This window comes from Miniopterus natalensis, chromosome 2 (assembly GCF_054644295.1).
Source record: "Miniopterus natalensis isolate mMinNat1 chromosome 2, mMinNat1.hap1, whole genome shotgun sequence".
Lineage (NCBI taxonomy): Eukaryota > Metazoa > Chordata > Mammalia > Chiroptera > Miniopteridae > Miniopterus > Miniopterus natalensis.
Genome location: NC_142082.1, coordinates 175275597 through 175291797, shown reverse-complemented (window position 1 = coordinate 175291797; position 16201 = coordinate 175275597). Strand labels below are relative to the sequence as shown.

The 16201-nt window shown below is 38.7% G+C and overlaps 2 protein-coding genes across 7 annotated transcripts in view; one reads left to right on the top strand and one right to left on the bottom strand.

Moving 5' to 3' along the window:
* Positions 1 to 3336, top strand: part of APPL2 (adaptor protein, phosphotyrosine interacting with PH domain and leucine zipper 2) — a 39662-nt gene extending 36326 nt beyond the window's left edge. The window contains exons 19-21 of one of the 3 annotated variants that reach the window (XM_087814870.1): positions 137 to 277; positions 969 to 1016; positions 2421 to 3336. In XM_087814870.1, the coding sequence (XP_087670996.1) occupies positions 137 to 277; positions 969 to 1016; positions 2421 to 2447 (216 nt within the window). In that variant the 3' untranslated portion in view covers positions 2448 to 3336. Of the gene's footprint in view, positions 1 to 136; positions 278 to 968; positions 1018 to 2213 lie in introns of those variants that run through there. The other 2 variants (XM_087814869.1, XM_087814871.1) reach the window with 2 other exon arrangements.
* Positions 3337 to 6394: 3058 nt separating this feature from the next.
* WASHC4 (WASH complex subunit 4) overlaps positions 6395 to 16201 on the bottom strand; it is a 52180-nt gene continuing 42373 nt past the window's right edge. For all 4 annotated transcript variants that reach the window (XM_016223177.2, XM_016223178.2, XM_016223179.2 and 1 more), the window contains 5 exons: positions 14196 to 14343; positions 12052 to 12148; positions 11273 to 11469; positions 10867 to 10966; positions 6395 to 8961 (listed from right to left, as the gene is read on the bottom strand). In XM_016223177.2, coding sequence (XP_016078663.2) covers positions 8894 to 8961; positions 10867 to 10966; positions 11273 to 11469; positions 12052 to 12148; positions 14196 to 14343 — 610 coding nt within the window. In that variant the 3' untranslated portion in view covers positions 6395 to 8893. The remainder of the gene's footprint in view (positions 8962 to 10866; positions 10967 to 11272; positions 11470 to 12051; positions 12149 to 14195; positions 14344 to 16201) is intronic.

Genomic DNA, 16201 nt, shown 5'->3' with positions numbered 1-16201 from the left:
GTAACCACCTTAAACACAAATTAAATGACTATCACTAATAGTGCACTTTTTTGTGACTTTCCATGGAGAATGACCTTGTCTGTTGTTTAATTCCAGTTTGTAGTGTGATACTCAGTCTATTCCTATTTTTTTCCAGTTTGAGCTCACCAGTGTCACCCAGTTCGCTGCTCATCAAGAAAACAAGAGGCTGGTTGGCTTTGTGGTCCGCTTGCCTGAATCCACAGGCGGAGAGTCTCTGAGCACATATGTCTTTGAAAGCAACTCAGAAGGCGAAAAGGTCTTATTTTTCTCATCTTAAGATTCCATAGTATCTCAGTGCAAAGATATTTAAAGGGGTCTTTTGCACCCTCCTGGGTGGTTAGTTGATTGCTCTTTAGGACCCCGTCGAGGAGTGTAGGCAATAATACCTCCTAGGAAGGCCCCACTAAACAGAACCACCTAGAAGTAGAATTTCCCTTTGGAAAATACTTATTAACCAAAACAGAGTGAATGAAGAACTTGAATGGTGAGATATAATTGTTTATAGAACTGTCAGTAAATGTTAAAAGCAGTTTCCCTCAAAGCAAAAGTTACAATGGAGAAAATCTCATCTTGAAGAGAAACCAAGGAAGCAGCCACGAAGGCAGTACACTGAACCGAGTCTGTCCCGCAGGCGAAAGGCTTAGCGACGCACCCTGCTTAGATCAGTCAGAATCGGCCAGCCCTTCAGCAAGCGCCTGTTTGCCGCTAAACACGGTCACCGAGGAAAGGGGACAAGCATCCCATTAGGCATTTCAAACGCCAGATAACCGGTCTCCACTGACCTGTTTTGTTGTAAGCACAAGTTGGCAACAGCACACCAGGGACAGGTGGACGTTCATGTTGACATGAGCAGACAGTGACCTCGCTGAACTTCCACAATAGTGTTTTTCCTAAAATTTGTCATCCTTCTCTGCCTTTGCCAAAACCACTTTTCTTGTCTTTTGCAGATATGCTATGCTATTAATTTGGGAAAAGAAATCATTGAGGTTCAAAAGGTAAGGCCCGCTTTAGTGCTGGTGTAGCAGCTACTCGACACCTCCTGTACACTTAGGATGTCTCTCCAGACAAGAAATGGTGCTCACTGGGCAGGGGCTAAGCTCGGGATTTCCTTCTTAAGCTTTCTAACCACATTCTTGACCAGCGAGTTCCTCGGTCACTGTAACACATGTGGAGTTCTTAAAAATGTCACTGCTGTCGCTCTTGCTTTACATATATATATATATATATTTTTTTTTTTTTTTTTTTTTTTGCTTGCTTGCTGCTGTTGCCTAGATGTCCTGTCTTTCAAATTAGGATGGAACAAACTTAAGCATCTACCCTGTGCCCTCAGGCCTTGCTCCTCAGTGGTCACAGGCCCAGCAGCACTGACACGTCACCCAGATACTTACTAGAAATGAAAATTCAGACCTCCCTGTCTTTCATTCATCCACCAAGGTTTTGAGAGCCAAGTCTGTGATAGGAAGAGCCCTGGAATTACAGCAGGGAGCAAGACGGCAGTTCCTGCCCCCGGGGGTGGGGTCTGTAGCGCTCAGGAGAACCTTCTACAGGAATGGAAAATACGCACATCAAATGTGGCTAGTGTGACTGAGGAACTGGATTTTTAAATGTTATTTAAATTTAAATACTAACACGTAGCTGCTGAGGACCGCATTACAGTGGTTGTAGTGTTCGGGTGGGCAGGAAGACCAAGGACTAGGACTAAGACTGACGCACATGAGATGACAAGTCCTGCAACTTAGTATTTTATGGTTGGCAGACCTTTGCTGTAACCTTTTGGGCTTAACATCTGTCTCAGTGACTCAGTTCTATGAATGGGCATGGCTGTGTTCCAAAAAAGTTTACAGAACAGGTGGAGAGCCAAATGGCCATAGTTTGCAAACTCTTAGTATAGACCAAAACAGAAGACAGGAGTTTAAAGACCAAGGTATGTGGTGACGGAAGTCCCTCTGTGGACTCTTTGGGAAGAAGATTATGACTTGGCTGCGTCGTGACATTTCAGGCCGAGAGGAAAACCAAGGCCTAGACTCTAGAAGCAATGCAATTGAGTTGTGTCAGGGAAGCAGGAGGCTCTCCTGAAGGCGCAGACAAGGAGGAACGAGGCCAGGTTACGGAACATAGCGGAAGCCGAGCGGGGGGTGTCAAGTGCATTTTAAGTGTTCTCTTTTTTCCTTCCTAAACGCCCATAACTTCAGGATCCAGAAGCATTGGCTCAACTAATGCTGTCCATACCACTAACCAATGACGGAAAATATGTACTATTAAATGATCAACCAGATGACAATGACGGAAGTCCAAGCGAAAATAGAGGCGCAGAATCTGAAGCATGACCTGTGCCTTTGGGGGAAGAGCCCAGGAAGGAGAGCTGCCTCCTTAAGGGTCTCACCTTCTCTGACACACAGGCGCAAACCCTGCTTTCAGAATGCTGACGGCCACCTGTGGAATGGACTCTCGAGGCCTTGGTACTGAGACTTGGGAGGGAAACAGTAAGAAATGGTTGATGACATTCCTACCCATCTACAAATGTTATTTTAGGTGCTTTGTGGTAAGTCCTTTTCTTAGATTGTTACTGTTCAGCGCTCAGAGTTAAAGTCATGAGAGAATGCATTGTTCACTTTACTTGAACGTCATCTCTTCATTTTCCAGTATCCTTTTTAAAAAGTGGCAAAAGCCTAGATTTATAATTTGATAAACACTAAATATTTCCTATTAATATAATCTATTTTTGTACTTAATAAGCTTTAAGTGCCTGTCATTCTGAAAATTATGTATTTATAATCAAGCTTGTCTCATAATTGGACCTAATAAGCATTAATCTGTGCAGTGGGGGTGGGCCCTGCCTGAGGCCCGCACACTAGCGGAAACGCAGCTCTAGTTCCTATTGTTGTTCCAGGCGTCCTGCAATAAAGACTAGATGAGATCCACAGAGATGTTCAGTTTCACAGCGGATCCTTAATAAACCAGCATTCAGAAGTTTACGGTCTTTTAGATATTACTGGTTTTAGTGGTGGATCACCATAGACAGGGTGCAGCTCTGCCAGGTCCCGTTTCTTCTGAGCCAGACCTTCCTCATGGAAGGGACCAATTTTAAAACTCACCTGAAGAACAGCTGGTGTGGGGCTTGGCATCAAGTTCCCATTTCCACTCTGGCATCCCGGCCCACGCCACCATCCCCTCCTACCCGTGAAATAAGTAGAATGATCTTGAGTTGTACAGTGTGTTTAATTATAACCAAGTTCAGCAGAATGTTACTCTTTGTAATAAATTAACCTAGCAATAAGTGCTAGCAAATAAAATCTATCGTTCTGTTTCTTTTTATTTTTGTGGTTATTTTCGAGAATATCTTGGAAGGAAATTAGAGTTGGTTCTACTCTAACTTTAACAGTTAATTTGCAAAAAACTAGGGCAGAATGAAATCACAGCAGAGGAGATGACTATCAAAAAATACCTTGATTCAACATGAGCAGAATAATGGGATCTCAATGCCAAGTTTTAAAAATGTGTTGCTTTTAAAATGGTGGATTAATAAAACAATTTTTGCAACCTCAAATTAGGTTAATGTTATATGGAGTCCATCTGAGGAATCTACTTCTATAATGTGTACACCATCAGAGACATAGTGAGCTGGTCCAAGTCAGTATGAGATTATACTAATACCTTACAAATTTGTGCACCGTAATTACATCAGATCAGGAAGTTCTCTGACAGGCTGCAAGAGCCACAGTCCCCTGAATTTCTTTTTCTTGCTTAGAACTGTTCAGGGTGAGAGGGGGAAGAATCTCAAGTCATGAACAATATTGCTGGAAACTAAAATCAATCTTTTTAAAAAAGTTTAAGAATGTGTGGCTTTACCGAGCCACAAAGCATGTAAATCGTAAGAAAAGCAAAGACTGAAAATTCAGTACATTAAAACTAATCAAAAAACACCAGAGAATGAAAACACGAAATTAACTGAGCATATTAGCAAGCATGACCCACAAAAAATTACTATTTAGAATATACAATTGGGAAAGGACAGTTTCCTCAATAAATGACCTTGGGGAAACAATCACAATCTTATGCCACACAAAAATTAACTCAAAATGGATTAAAGACATAATGTAAAACCTGAAACCATAAAACTAGAAGAAAACATAGGGTAAGCTCCTTGACATAGGGCTTGGTTATGATTTTTAAAAATCTGACACCAAAAGCAACAAAATAAGAACAAAGGGACTACACGCAAACTAAAAAGATTCTGCACAACAAAGGAAACCAACAAAATGAAAAGGCAACCTACTAAGAAAATACACGCAAATCATCTCTCACTAAGGCTAATACCTAAAACATACAAAGAATTCATACAACTCAACAGCAAAATAGTCTGATTAAGCAATGGGCCAACAGGGGCACGAAAAGATGCTCCACGTCACTAATCATCAGGGAAATGCAAATCAAAACCATTTCACACCTGTCAGAATAGCTGTCATCCAGAAGACAAGGAGACAAGTGCACTACTGGAGGGAATGTAAATTGTTGCGGCCACTATGGGAAACATATGGAGGTGCCTCATATAAAACTGAAACTCGTGGACAAACAGCAATGTGGTGGAGGGAGACTCAATAGATGGTGACGGAAGATTTTACTTTGGGTGGTGGACACTCAGTGCAATATACAGATCTTGTAACAGAAACCCACACCTGAAACCTATATGATTATATTAGCCAATGTCATCCCCAAAAAACTTAATAGAAATATTAAAAATAGAACTATAATCCAGCAATTCCACTTTTGGGTGTTCATCTGGGAAAACCAACCCACTAACTTGAAAAGATATCTGCACTCCCATGTTCACTGAAACATTATTTACAATAACCAAGATGTGGAAACCACCTAAGCGTCCATCGAGTGGACGGAGAGAGAAACTGGTATACCTATACAATGGAATATTCTTTGGCCATTAAAAAGGTCTTGCCATTTCCGACAACATGGACCTCGAGGACACTATGCTATGTGAAGTCAGACAGAGACAAATACCATATGATCTCTCATGTGAAATCTAAAAAAATAAACTGGTGGATACAGGTTGGTGGTTAGAGTAAGAGGGAGTAGTGGGTGAACTGCCTGGTTTCTTTGTTTACATAAATTGGATTTTTAAAATGTGATGGTATAGATAAGGTGCTCAGGGTGTAAAAGTATTACTGTGTCCCCCCCACTTAAACGGTGACGAGCGCGCTGCTACAGAACGGTCCGCGACACACACATCTTACATATTGTTACAGAATGTACGGTCCTTGAAGATGACCCCAGAATTAGGACAGCAGATCTATACTGATTGGAAAAAAAATGTCACCTACTTTCCTAAGTATGTCTCAACTAATGGAAACAACTGGAGCTATCAAGTAAACGTGGTATGGTAGCGAAGAGCCAGACTATTAAAAAGAAGAAAATACCTATAAATTTGCCCATATAAACTTTTTTTTAAATCTTCACCCGAGGATACTCTTTCCACTGCTTTTCAGAGAGTGGAACGGGGACAGACATCGATGAGAGAGAGAACCATCGGTTGGTTGTCTCCCCGATGGGCCCCCACCAGGGCCGGGGACCGAGCCTGCAACCAAGTATGTGCCCTTGGCCAGAATCGAACCCAGACCCTCCAGTCCACAGGCCGAAGCCCTAACCACTGAACAAACCCGGCCAGGGCGCCCAGGGCCTTTTTATGGACTACTAGTAAGGACTTTCTGTATAAACTGAACTCTAACTGCCATCACCATCTCTCAGTTCGCTGAATAGTCCTATGACTTCACTTAATCTCTACAGATATCCACTTATTCTGGATTTTAACTGAAATCTTTGACAACCTGTTAAAACTGTTCCTAACATCTAAAAACCTTTGTTTATTAAATTGTAGCATTAAAACTTCCTTGAGAAAAGGAATACCATCAGTCTGAAACTTCTGCAACTTTAGCTGGAAGTTAGTCTACGTGTTAACACCGAGCCAGCCCAGCGTAAAGGGACTGGGGATGATGGATGGGGTGGGATTAGCTCACCTTCCCAAACCTTCCCATCCCCTCGGAGGAGGGGCGCCAGGCTTCCCCGAGGAAAACTGCTGCTGCTATTGACAAGGCCCGTGTCTCACCTCAGGGCAACATTTAAAAGGCGCCCACTGCCCTGGCCAGGCGGTGAGGTTGGTTGGGCATCGTCCTGTACACCAAAAGGTCGCGGGTTCAATTCCCAGTCAGGGCACATACCTAGGCTGCGGGTTCGATCCCCAGTCGGGGTGTGTACAGGAGGCAACAGATCGATGTCTCTAACATCAATGTTTTTTTCTCTCTCTCCCTTCCCTAAAAGTCAATAAAAACATCCTCGAGTGAGGATTAAAATAAAAGGTGCTCACTTATTGTTTCAGTTCAACTCATGTTTGCAAAGGGCATCTCAGTTATTTGTAACATTAAACACTGCAAACTAATAATCCATAATCACGTAGTTTCTTTACATGAAAATAGCAAGCAATACAAAGATCAAAAAGGTACAAACGAAAAAAAGCAAAAGTTCGTCACACAGGATGCACGGAGAGACGCCAGCACCAATCTTATACTTGAAATTCCTTGCCTAAGTGCATGCAAGTGCTTTTTTAAAGATAGAGTCCATATACTTTATTAGATTAAAGGGGACTCCAAAAAGGTTAATGTTAAATATTGTTTTAAGATATGATCAATTTTGAACATAAACATCCAGGGGAAGTAAATTTTTGAAATTATATTTATTAATGTTTTATTATACATATTGTATTCTATTAGAACTGAGGAAGGGGGAGGCCCCACTCAAGTAACAAACTTGCCATCTTTACAAAATTTAATTGGAACTGACAGTGTTATGGTTAGGACTTAATTCCTGAGAATTTGAACATTATTAAGTTTTCTGTGAATTTACAACAAATGCTCACACTAATTTTAAATTACAGTATGTCTGAAAAAAATGAAAATAACAATATGTTAGCAAGGAAAACCATCCAAATGTGTATATTAACTTAGGTGTGAAACACTCAAGCCCTGTTAATTCAGCATTTTAATAACATTTAAATATACTTAATCTTTTCAGAGATTTTATTTCAAATATGTGAACTTACTATAATTTATCCAGACTGTAGTGACATTACTTTGAACTAAAGGGAAAATAATAACCTATCACTTTCTTCTCAAAGGCAGGTATCCACACAGCATGTGAACTCGATCGAGTATCAATAAATGACTGGCAGGTGGGAATAATACTGAACAGACAGCCGATTCTCTCCTAATTACATTTTTTCTATTCCTTTTAAAGGAGATGATTTTAGGGAAGTTGAACAGAAAAGCAATTCTTTGCTAAGAAATAGTGGCAAATTTTATAGAATCCAATGCAAGATCAATATAAACATTTACAATAATGAAAATATAAATTATTATTTATGCAGCATGCTTTAGGGCCATTTCTAAAGTTAGAATGAATTACAAATATTAAATGCCTTTAATCTATTCATTATCCATAATTCTGTAAGTCATGTTTACATAATTTAAAAAAAAATCCTACCTACTCTGTTTCTTCTTTTAACAGTGAAAGTGTTTATCCTGGGCTGGGGAAATGACGCTGACTGTGACCAATGAATACAGATAGGGCATTACATAGCTGTTCCAAATGCTGGAAATCAAACATTAGAATTACTTACATGATTTATCCAAAGAAATGCTTAATAGGCAAGTGCAATGGAAAGTCAAGTATTCCCCAAACTGGTGTTAGTATTACATGTAAAGTTTTAAACTTCCGTGTTTTCACTGTAACGGTATTATTGTTTTATATGAAAAGATTATAGGCCATGATTAACCATTTAACTATTAACTGACAATGCTTTACAAAAATAAATCTAGTAGCTTGCTGGGAGCTAACTTTACTCAAAATCTTTCTATACTTTTTAAAGCAGTAAATGATTAGAACTTTATTGTCACAGTGGTAATTTTTTAAAAGCCTGCTTAATCTGCTGTCTTAAATTATACTTGGTTTAAAGAAAAAGTTTGCCCAAACCATCACCAAGATTTCAATTCAACCTAATGAAGAAACCTGAGTTTGGATGTAAAATAAGAATTCACTCAATTTTCTTGGATATCATGCATAGTGCCTTCAACCCAAAGTGAAGCTTCAAGCAGGACTCTATGGCTTTATCTGAATTTTCTTTCATCTTGCGTATGAAGTATATCTTAAATTTAAAGCAGTTGTTGGAGGTTAAATGTTCTCAAAGCAATGTAAACTAGTTATAAAATGTCTCACCAAAGACAGCAGCAGCTCTTGGGAGTCCCATGGAATTAACAATGAATCCGTTTACACTGTACAAAGGGCACGTAACACACTGTGCCTCGTCTCTAGCATCAAAACCACCTTCATAAAGTCCTTGTCTAAGAATATTGATATGTATGCTTCATGAATTTCAGGCTCAATTCCTTTTGTTTAAACATGTATTTACTGGCTGTACACAGTATATGCACTGAATTTTCAATGACTGGACAAATATGGATCCAAGACCTATGCAAATACAAGTTCTAAATATTCATGTAGGTTACAAGAGATCTGAGGTGGCAGTTCAGGAATTTGGATTGGCCCTTTTATAACCACTTCCTAGGCACATCTTCTGGCCTAAAGTCCAGGCAAAAATCCAACATTAAAATCTCATTCTCAACCCTTGAAAAGTGGAGCCTCTGGAAGAATGGACTTCTCTTTAGAGCACTGCCTTAAAGAGTTCCAACAGCTACATATTTCCCAGAGATGCGGCCCAGGAAACACTTCATTAGCTTACTAACATCCATTTCACTGGCAACAGTAACGACACATTCTGATGATTTCACAGGGGCACCGCAGACCATCAATATCATTTGACAACACGATCTGCAGACACAGTGCTGTCGGACAGGTCTCCATTGCTTGTTTTAGTCTCTTCTGGAAGCATAAGTGAAAATAACAATGGACATATTTGTTAAAAAAAATAAAAAGTAAAAATTGAGAAGAGCAGTAATGCTAAATTCCAAATTAAGAAAATGTATCTACCAAATATTACTCTAATATCAAAAATTGTATCTAGATTACCTTAATTTTAAAAATAACCTAGGCTAAATATTGCAAATGTCATGTTTTCACTGGTTCTGAAAGGGAATGTAGATTTGTGAGAGACCAGAACAGTATCAGGGAGGTTCACAATACATGTCTGAACCACCAGTACAGTGTAGGCTGTTAGAGAAACATGGCTGCAAATTCACATACAATATTGACCAGAATGGATAATTTTTCATTTGCAGTTATAATTTACTTTTAAAAACAACTTTTTATTATGATTGTGATAAAAATGAATTCCTGGCTTTTTATGCAAAATGTCACATGTATGTATTCCCTTAACAGAGAAAAACAATGTGACTAATGCATTCAGCAACTATCACTTCATCCCCAAGCAACCTTTAGCTAAAACAGAGCCCTAAAACAGAACAACAGTCTAGGCACGGGAGTGATGTACATCAACCCGAAAGAACCCAGAGTTCCTTCAGTCCAAAGCAAGGTGCTCCAGGGAGATGGAAAGGTTTGTTTTGTGTTAATGCCTTAGGCCTGAAAGTAAATTAAGGACTGGAGACAAGGTTTTGGCATCATGAAAAGCCTGAGCAGAACCTATGCAGTCACTGAGTTACTTCATAATTTAGATTACACCAACTAAATTGTTCCAAATGGCTTTGCTAAACATTATCTTAGCCTTGAAAATGAACTGGAACATAATATATACATATTTTTATTTAATAAATACTGAGTATCTCCCAGGTAACAGCCTGAAATGATTTTTCAAGCACACAATTATCATTTACTCAGTCTAGATTCCAAAAATGCCTGCATATGCTCCTTACCAATGAGTAATATTTATGGGAATGAGGTTGCTGATATAAGTGGTCTATCCAATTAAATCACCTCTATTCAATGTAAAAAAGTTTTAAAATTTGACAAGATAAATAAAAATACCTTACTTGATGAAACAGAATTCATTTTGTTTTGATTTATGAAATACAAGTAAAATGGAAAAAGAGCAAACGTGAAAACTTTCAGCTCAGTTGCTATACCTAGTTTTGAGCTTCCAAGGGAAGAGGAAAACCTAAATTATTACATTAATTTCCACGAAAGGAAAACAGAAACATCCATTCTGCAGGGAAAACGACTGTTCCTAAATTTCAAATCTGAGAGAAATGTATCAGGAGGGGCTTTCCTTAAGTATGACACACTGAACAATGTTCTTAAACATTAAAACATACAGGTTGAGCAAAAAAGAAAAAAAATTCATGGACATGGACAACAGTGTGGTGATTGCTGGGGAGAGGGGGTTGGGGAGAGGTTAAGGAAGGTCTGGGGGGATAAATGGTGATGGAGGAGAGCAGGAGGCTGTTCCTACGTCACTAAGTGGCCACCTGTACTTTATACCTCCTTAATCGCCTGCCCCCTCTCACTCAATGTCTAGTTATCAGCAGCTCTGACTCCAGCAATATTCAGTGTCCCCCCTCTAAATTGTTGTTTCTCATCTGATATAGGGTGAGGGATGAAAGATAAACACTAAGCTTGTTAATTTTATTTAAGAGAAGATGAATGAAACTGAATACTGAGTTACTCCAGAATGAAATGCATATACTATGTCACTGTCCTTTTCAGTTTCACAAATGATCCATGCAGGTTTTATTTTTTAAAAAGACAATTCTAGTCTGTATTATTTTTCAAAAGGAAAAGGGAGCTGGAAGTATGAGCAGATAAAATGGGGGATTAGTGTCTACTGTTAAGGAAAGATTTACTGGTTTTTCCAAATTTAAGCCATTCACTGACCTTCTTTCTCTTTCTTTTCTTGGGTTTCTTCAGCCGCAGTCTTGTCAGCTCTGAAGAAAATTCTTGCACTGCTCAGTGAGAAATAGAGCAATTCAAATTCCTAAGTAAATTTAAAAAAATTGAAAAGATGAAAATACTAATTATAAGCAAAATATCAAAATCATATTTAATGTCTCTCTTGTAATTTCTAAAAAGTTCCAGTGGAAATCATAAATATAGAAACTGAGCTAAGTAACCCATCCATTTTTAAGACCTGAGTCAAATGGCTTCTGAATAACACTCATTTTAAGATATATTCTAATTACCTCTATTCATCTCACTTGTTAAAATGGAAGTTTTCATATGATTTATGTTTTTTCAGATATCAAAAAGTCTAAGGAAGATATAACTATTACTCTTCTCTAACCTGTAGGTAGACATCCAGTCGCTTCTGGGTGAGATTCATGGTTTGTAGAAGTTTTTCATCTTGACTAGCTGACTGCACATTCTGTTGTTTAGCAACTGCCCTTATCTCCTTCAGGTACTTCTCTCTAACAGACTGGAACCAGTGAAGTGAGTCAAATTCCCGGTACTGATCCAAAAGCTTTAGAATGTAAGCCACACCTGCAATCAGCAGAACCAAAGCAAAATACAAGTACTGAAGTTGTGTTCACCAATAACTACTCCTAACGTTAAGCTAACAACTTTGAATTAATTCTCTTTTAAATTACATTTTATAGCATAAGTGAGTAAGTCTAGCAATGGGGCTTAATTTCTCCTAAAACAAGATGTGAAGGTGTAACGATGAAAAGCAGGGCAAGCAAGAAGAAAAAGAAATGGCGTGGCTTTGAAAACCACCTAGGGGTTAACACGGCTGTAAGTGGGGAAAGCTCCCCTGCTAACTAGACAACACTGAGGGAAGCTACCGGGAGACCAGGCAAACTAAATACAAGATGCTAAAACTGGAAAACAGCGCCTGTGAGGTCCAACTACTCTAAGTGATTAGCAATACCAAGGGGGCATGAAAGATCATTCCAAATTAAGAAAAACAAGTATCAGATGAGCCAGCTAAGAAAACAAGCAGTAAACACCACTCGTGAAAAACAAATCTACAAAGAGAACACAGACCTAGTCTCAAGCAAATCTCTAAAAACGCATATGGCGGTGAACTTAAAACTAATGGGAAGACAAGTCCACGAAGCTTACCCATGGCAAAGCCATCATCAGTAAAAGCAGCTCCAGTTTTGTTTTTTTTATTCAGTTTCTCCTTGCAACTAATGGAATGCTCTACAAAGTTGAGGGTCTAAAAAGATACGACATATTAGAAAAACACCTATGTTAAAACAATCTTCAGAACTTAGTTGCTAAAACAGAGATTTCAAAAATTATAAATAGGATCTCTTCTAGGTTCCCGTCCCTTTCATTTGAAACGTTTGCCTCATACAAAGAGCCTCCTGGAGAGGTCACCACCTGTACAGCTATTTCTCTTAGTGGCTCTTTCTTCCAAGTTCTTTAAACAGGAGCCCTCCCCCCTCCATCACTACTTACCGCAAAGGGCAGTGCCTTTACAGTCGTCATAAACTATCATGCACGTTACACCTGAGGACTGTGAGGCTTAAGAGGTTTAGTACTTGTACTCTAAGTGAAAGCTGGGTTCAGATGAGTAGGCCTGCCTTACTTCAAAGCACAGTGCTCTTAAGCATGGCAGTCCTTCCTTCTGCCCACCCAACTCATTCTAAATACTATTATCGTATTCTTGGTTAAAAAGGATTGGTAGTCATTTGGATACATCAATGTCCCAAAAATATCGCTTCCTAAAATTAAGCTTCTCCAATACTTTCTCTAAGCATATTTATTCAATAAAGATTTACCAATGCTTACTATAGTAAGTAATCACGATAAAGAAACAAATATCATCTACAAATTCGCCCTCCACAGCAGCGCTCTCAGCAACGACAGACATGCTACATATCTGCACTGCCAGGACAGTAAGTGACTAGCCACACAGGAACAACGAGCACTTGAAATGTGGCTACTGAAGCTAAGGAACTGGATTTTTCATTTTATAAAATTTTAATTAATTTAAGTAGCCACTTGTGTCTAGATATGGTAGCACAGTTCTAAAGGGGTAAAGAGAGACAGTGTGGTAAGTACTATGTAACAGCTTATACTGGAAACAAAACAATCAAATTTCACTTTTACTGCCTATAAAACTTACTTGGCAATGAAGCACAGATCTGTGAAACCTAATCAGCTGCTACTTTAGCGATCTCATTTGCATCTGTCTTTTGCTCTGGAATTAGATCGTGAACTCCAGCGCAGGAAGTGTCCCACACGTCTTTCCAGTGCTCTTAATCTACCTTGTTCCCTCCTCCACTAACTGAATTCTGACAGCTGCCCTGAAAACCTCCACTCTTCCCAAAACTCACAATGGTTCCCCACTGCTGTGTACCACAGCTCGAGTATATTGTCCTTCAAATTAAAAAAAATGTGGTTTGAACTCACCCTAAGGTAATTACACTGTTATCAAGTATAACTAAGATGGGCTCACCTCCAGTTCAACACTAGCTTAAGATGAAAAAACAATACCTGTCAGATAAATATGGACATTTTTGTTATATCATAACTATGGCATAATTATAGTGCGAGAGGATTAACAATAAATGTATAAAAAATAAAGGAAAATTCATGAAGAAAACTGTCAGCAGACCATCAGCCACTTTCAATGGCTATAATATATAATATGTAAGAAGGTATGTGTAATTCAGGCAGCAATATGAAAGTTAATAGTCTTGATCAAAGATTAATCAAAAGCTACATCTGCTCAGTGATATTTAGATTTCAGACCTATCCACTTTAAAAGCAGCTTTATACAGAAACCTTTAGGGAGAAATAACTCTTACTGCTATTATATACTTCTTAATCTCTTAACTCCATTTTTCCCTATGGTAACAATTGTTTTTTTATAATGCAATTTTGGGTAACGAGCTATTTTGGATGGAAACTACAGAATTAGAGCAGAACACACTATATACTATAATGAGGAAGCACTAAAAATTTAGTCTAGATGTTAGTATTTACTATTGAATAGCAGGAAGTTGTCCTCTAAAACAATGCAATTTAAATCACACTAGGTTTCTCTAGCAGTTATTAACAAATAAGAATCTATCTTAACTATAAATAAGTCTCATTCTGCATAGCTAATAAAAATTCTAGGCCACATTCACTGAAATCACATTTAGTTTTATCTACAACCAGAAAGGCAATAATACAGTCTGTATGCATTCAAAGGAATTAGATCTATTTATTAACACTTTTAAAAATTCATTTTGGATACTAAAGATACTCACCAGAGGGGGAACAATGATATAGAAATTTCGGAGATGTATATTCTTTGGCCTTCGAAATTCTGGCGCAAAAACATCTACAAGCATTTTGAAATACTCTGTGCCTTCAGCAGAATTTCGTGTGTGATCACTGAGGACTGAATCCAAATGCCTAAAATGCAAAAAATTATCTGGTTCCTTTCTCAATACAGGTGTGGCTTTTTAAATCCATCTCTCATCAGCTTAAATGAGAGCATGCAAAAGTACAAAATACTGTAAGATAATTGTAAGTAAATTTTCTTAGAGCTCATAATGAATTTTTTTACTGATAGAAGTTGATCAGTATTGTTTAATTAAACTTAATCCCTAAAACAGAATATTGTAGGGCATCTTGGCACTTAACGTACTTTGAGTTTTGTATTTCTTCTTCCCGCAAGCCCTGCAGAACTCCATTTCACTTAGACTCCTCTGCGTCCTAAATCTTTTCACTAATGCTGCTTCTCTGCATCTCCTTACCACAACTGAAACCTTGTTCTTTTTCAGTAACTTAGAATCCCATTCAACCTTCAGAAACATCTGCTGCTTTTTGTCCTGTGTCCCTCATGTGTAGCTACTACCACTGTCAAATTATTATTCCCCCACCACTAGAAGGTAGCAATCTCTCCTTTGAGACTCACATAATCCAATTACCTACCTACTCCCTTCTGCAAGCAGGCAACTACTAACCCTTGGAACACTGCCCTGCGTTACTTTATCTCAGACTCAGAGACCTGCTCCCGTTCTCCTCCTTGTTGCGGAAGAGGTCACTCTCCATTCCAGTCATCGGTTCATTCTTATAACCCCACCAGTCCTTGATTTCACCTGCAGTGAACTTTCCTTCACTTGATGTTAGTCATCCGCTCCTTTGCACACATCTGGAGATCTTAAAAGACAGCATCCCACTCACTGCCCTCACTGAACTGCTTCAAAATATTTCCAAAAAGTCTTCAATTTTTAAATGAATGAATCATTTAATCGGTAAAAAGGTCTGATTTTCTTCTTTTCTATGTAAGCCACAAACTCTCCTAATCATTTCAGGGCAGGTGATTCCAAATAGCTTATTAGCCACTCGTGGTTTCAGCCTGGAAAAGAAGTGGCCTAGCGGTATTTCGGCGCAAATCTGTGTTGGAATACCTTATCCTCATGAAACGCACGCGTGCATTTTCCAGTGTATTTTCTTTTTTCATTTAAAAAAAGTTTAAACCTATCAATAAGTTAAAATACACTATAATGAACACCTATATACCTTTCAACTAGCCCACCAATTCACATTTTGTCAACGTTTTCTTTTTCCTGAAACATTTAAAAGTTGCAGACCTCATGTCACTTAGCCCATGAACACTTTCATATTAATCTATTAAGAAACAAGACATTGCCCAGCCGGGCGTGGCTCAGCGGTTGAGCATCAACCTGGGATCCAGGCGATCAGGGTTCGATTCCCGGTCAGGGCACATGCCCAGGTTGTCGGCTCAATCCCCAGTTGGGGGTAGCAGGAGGCAGCCGATCAATGACTCTCATCACTGATGTTTCTCTCTGTCTCTCTCCCTCTTCTTTCCTCTCTCTGAAATCAATAAAGATTTTTTTTTTTTTTTAAATTTGAAAAAATACACAGGACATTTCCCTAAGAAGCCATAATACATTGTAACACCCCAAAATAAAATATAGTAACATAATACGTGTTCAACTTTCCCCAATTATCCCTAAAATGTCCTTCCTTTATCACGATTTTTTTCTTTATCTAGGATATAATTAAGGATCATCCACTTTGGTCTTCAGGTCTCTTTAGTCTCCTTGTATTTTTAAACTGTCATACAAGAGTCTCCTTGTATTTTTGGTCTTTCATTTTTTGAGTCAAGGCCTGGTGTTTGGCAGAATGCCTAACACTCTGGATGTCTCCAATGGTTTTCTCGTAAGTTCAGAGTAAACATTTCTGGCAAGAATACAACATAGGTACTTGCTATATTACATTTGCATCAAGAGGCCACATACTG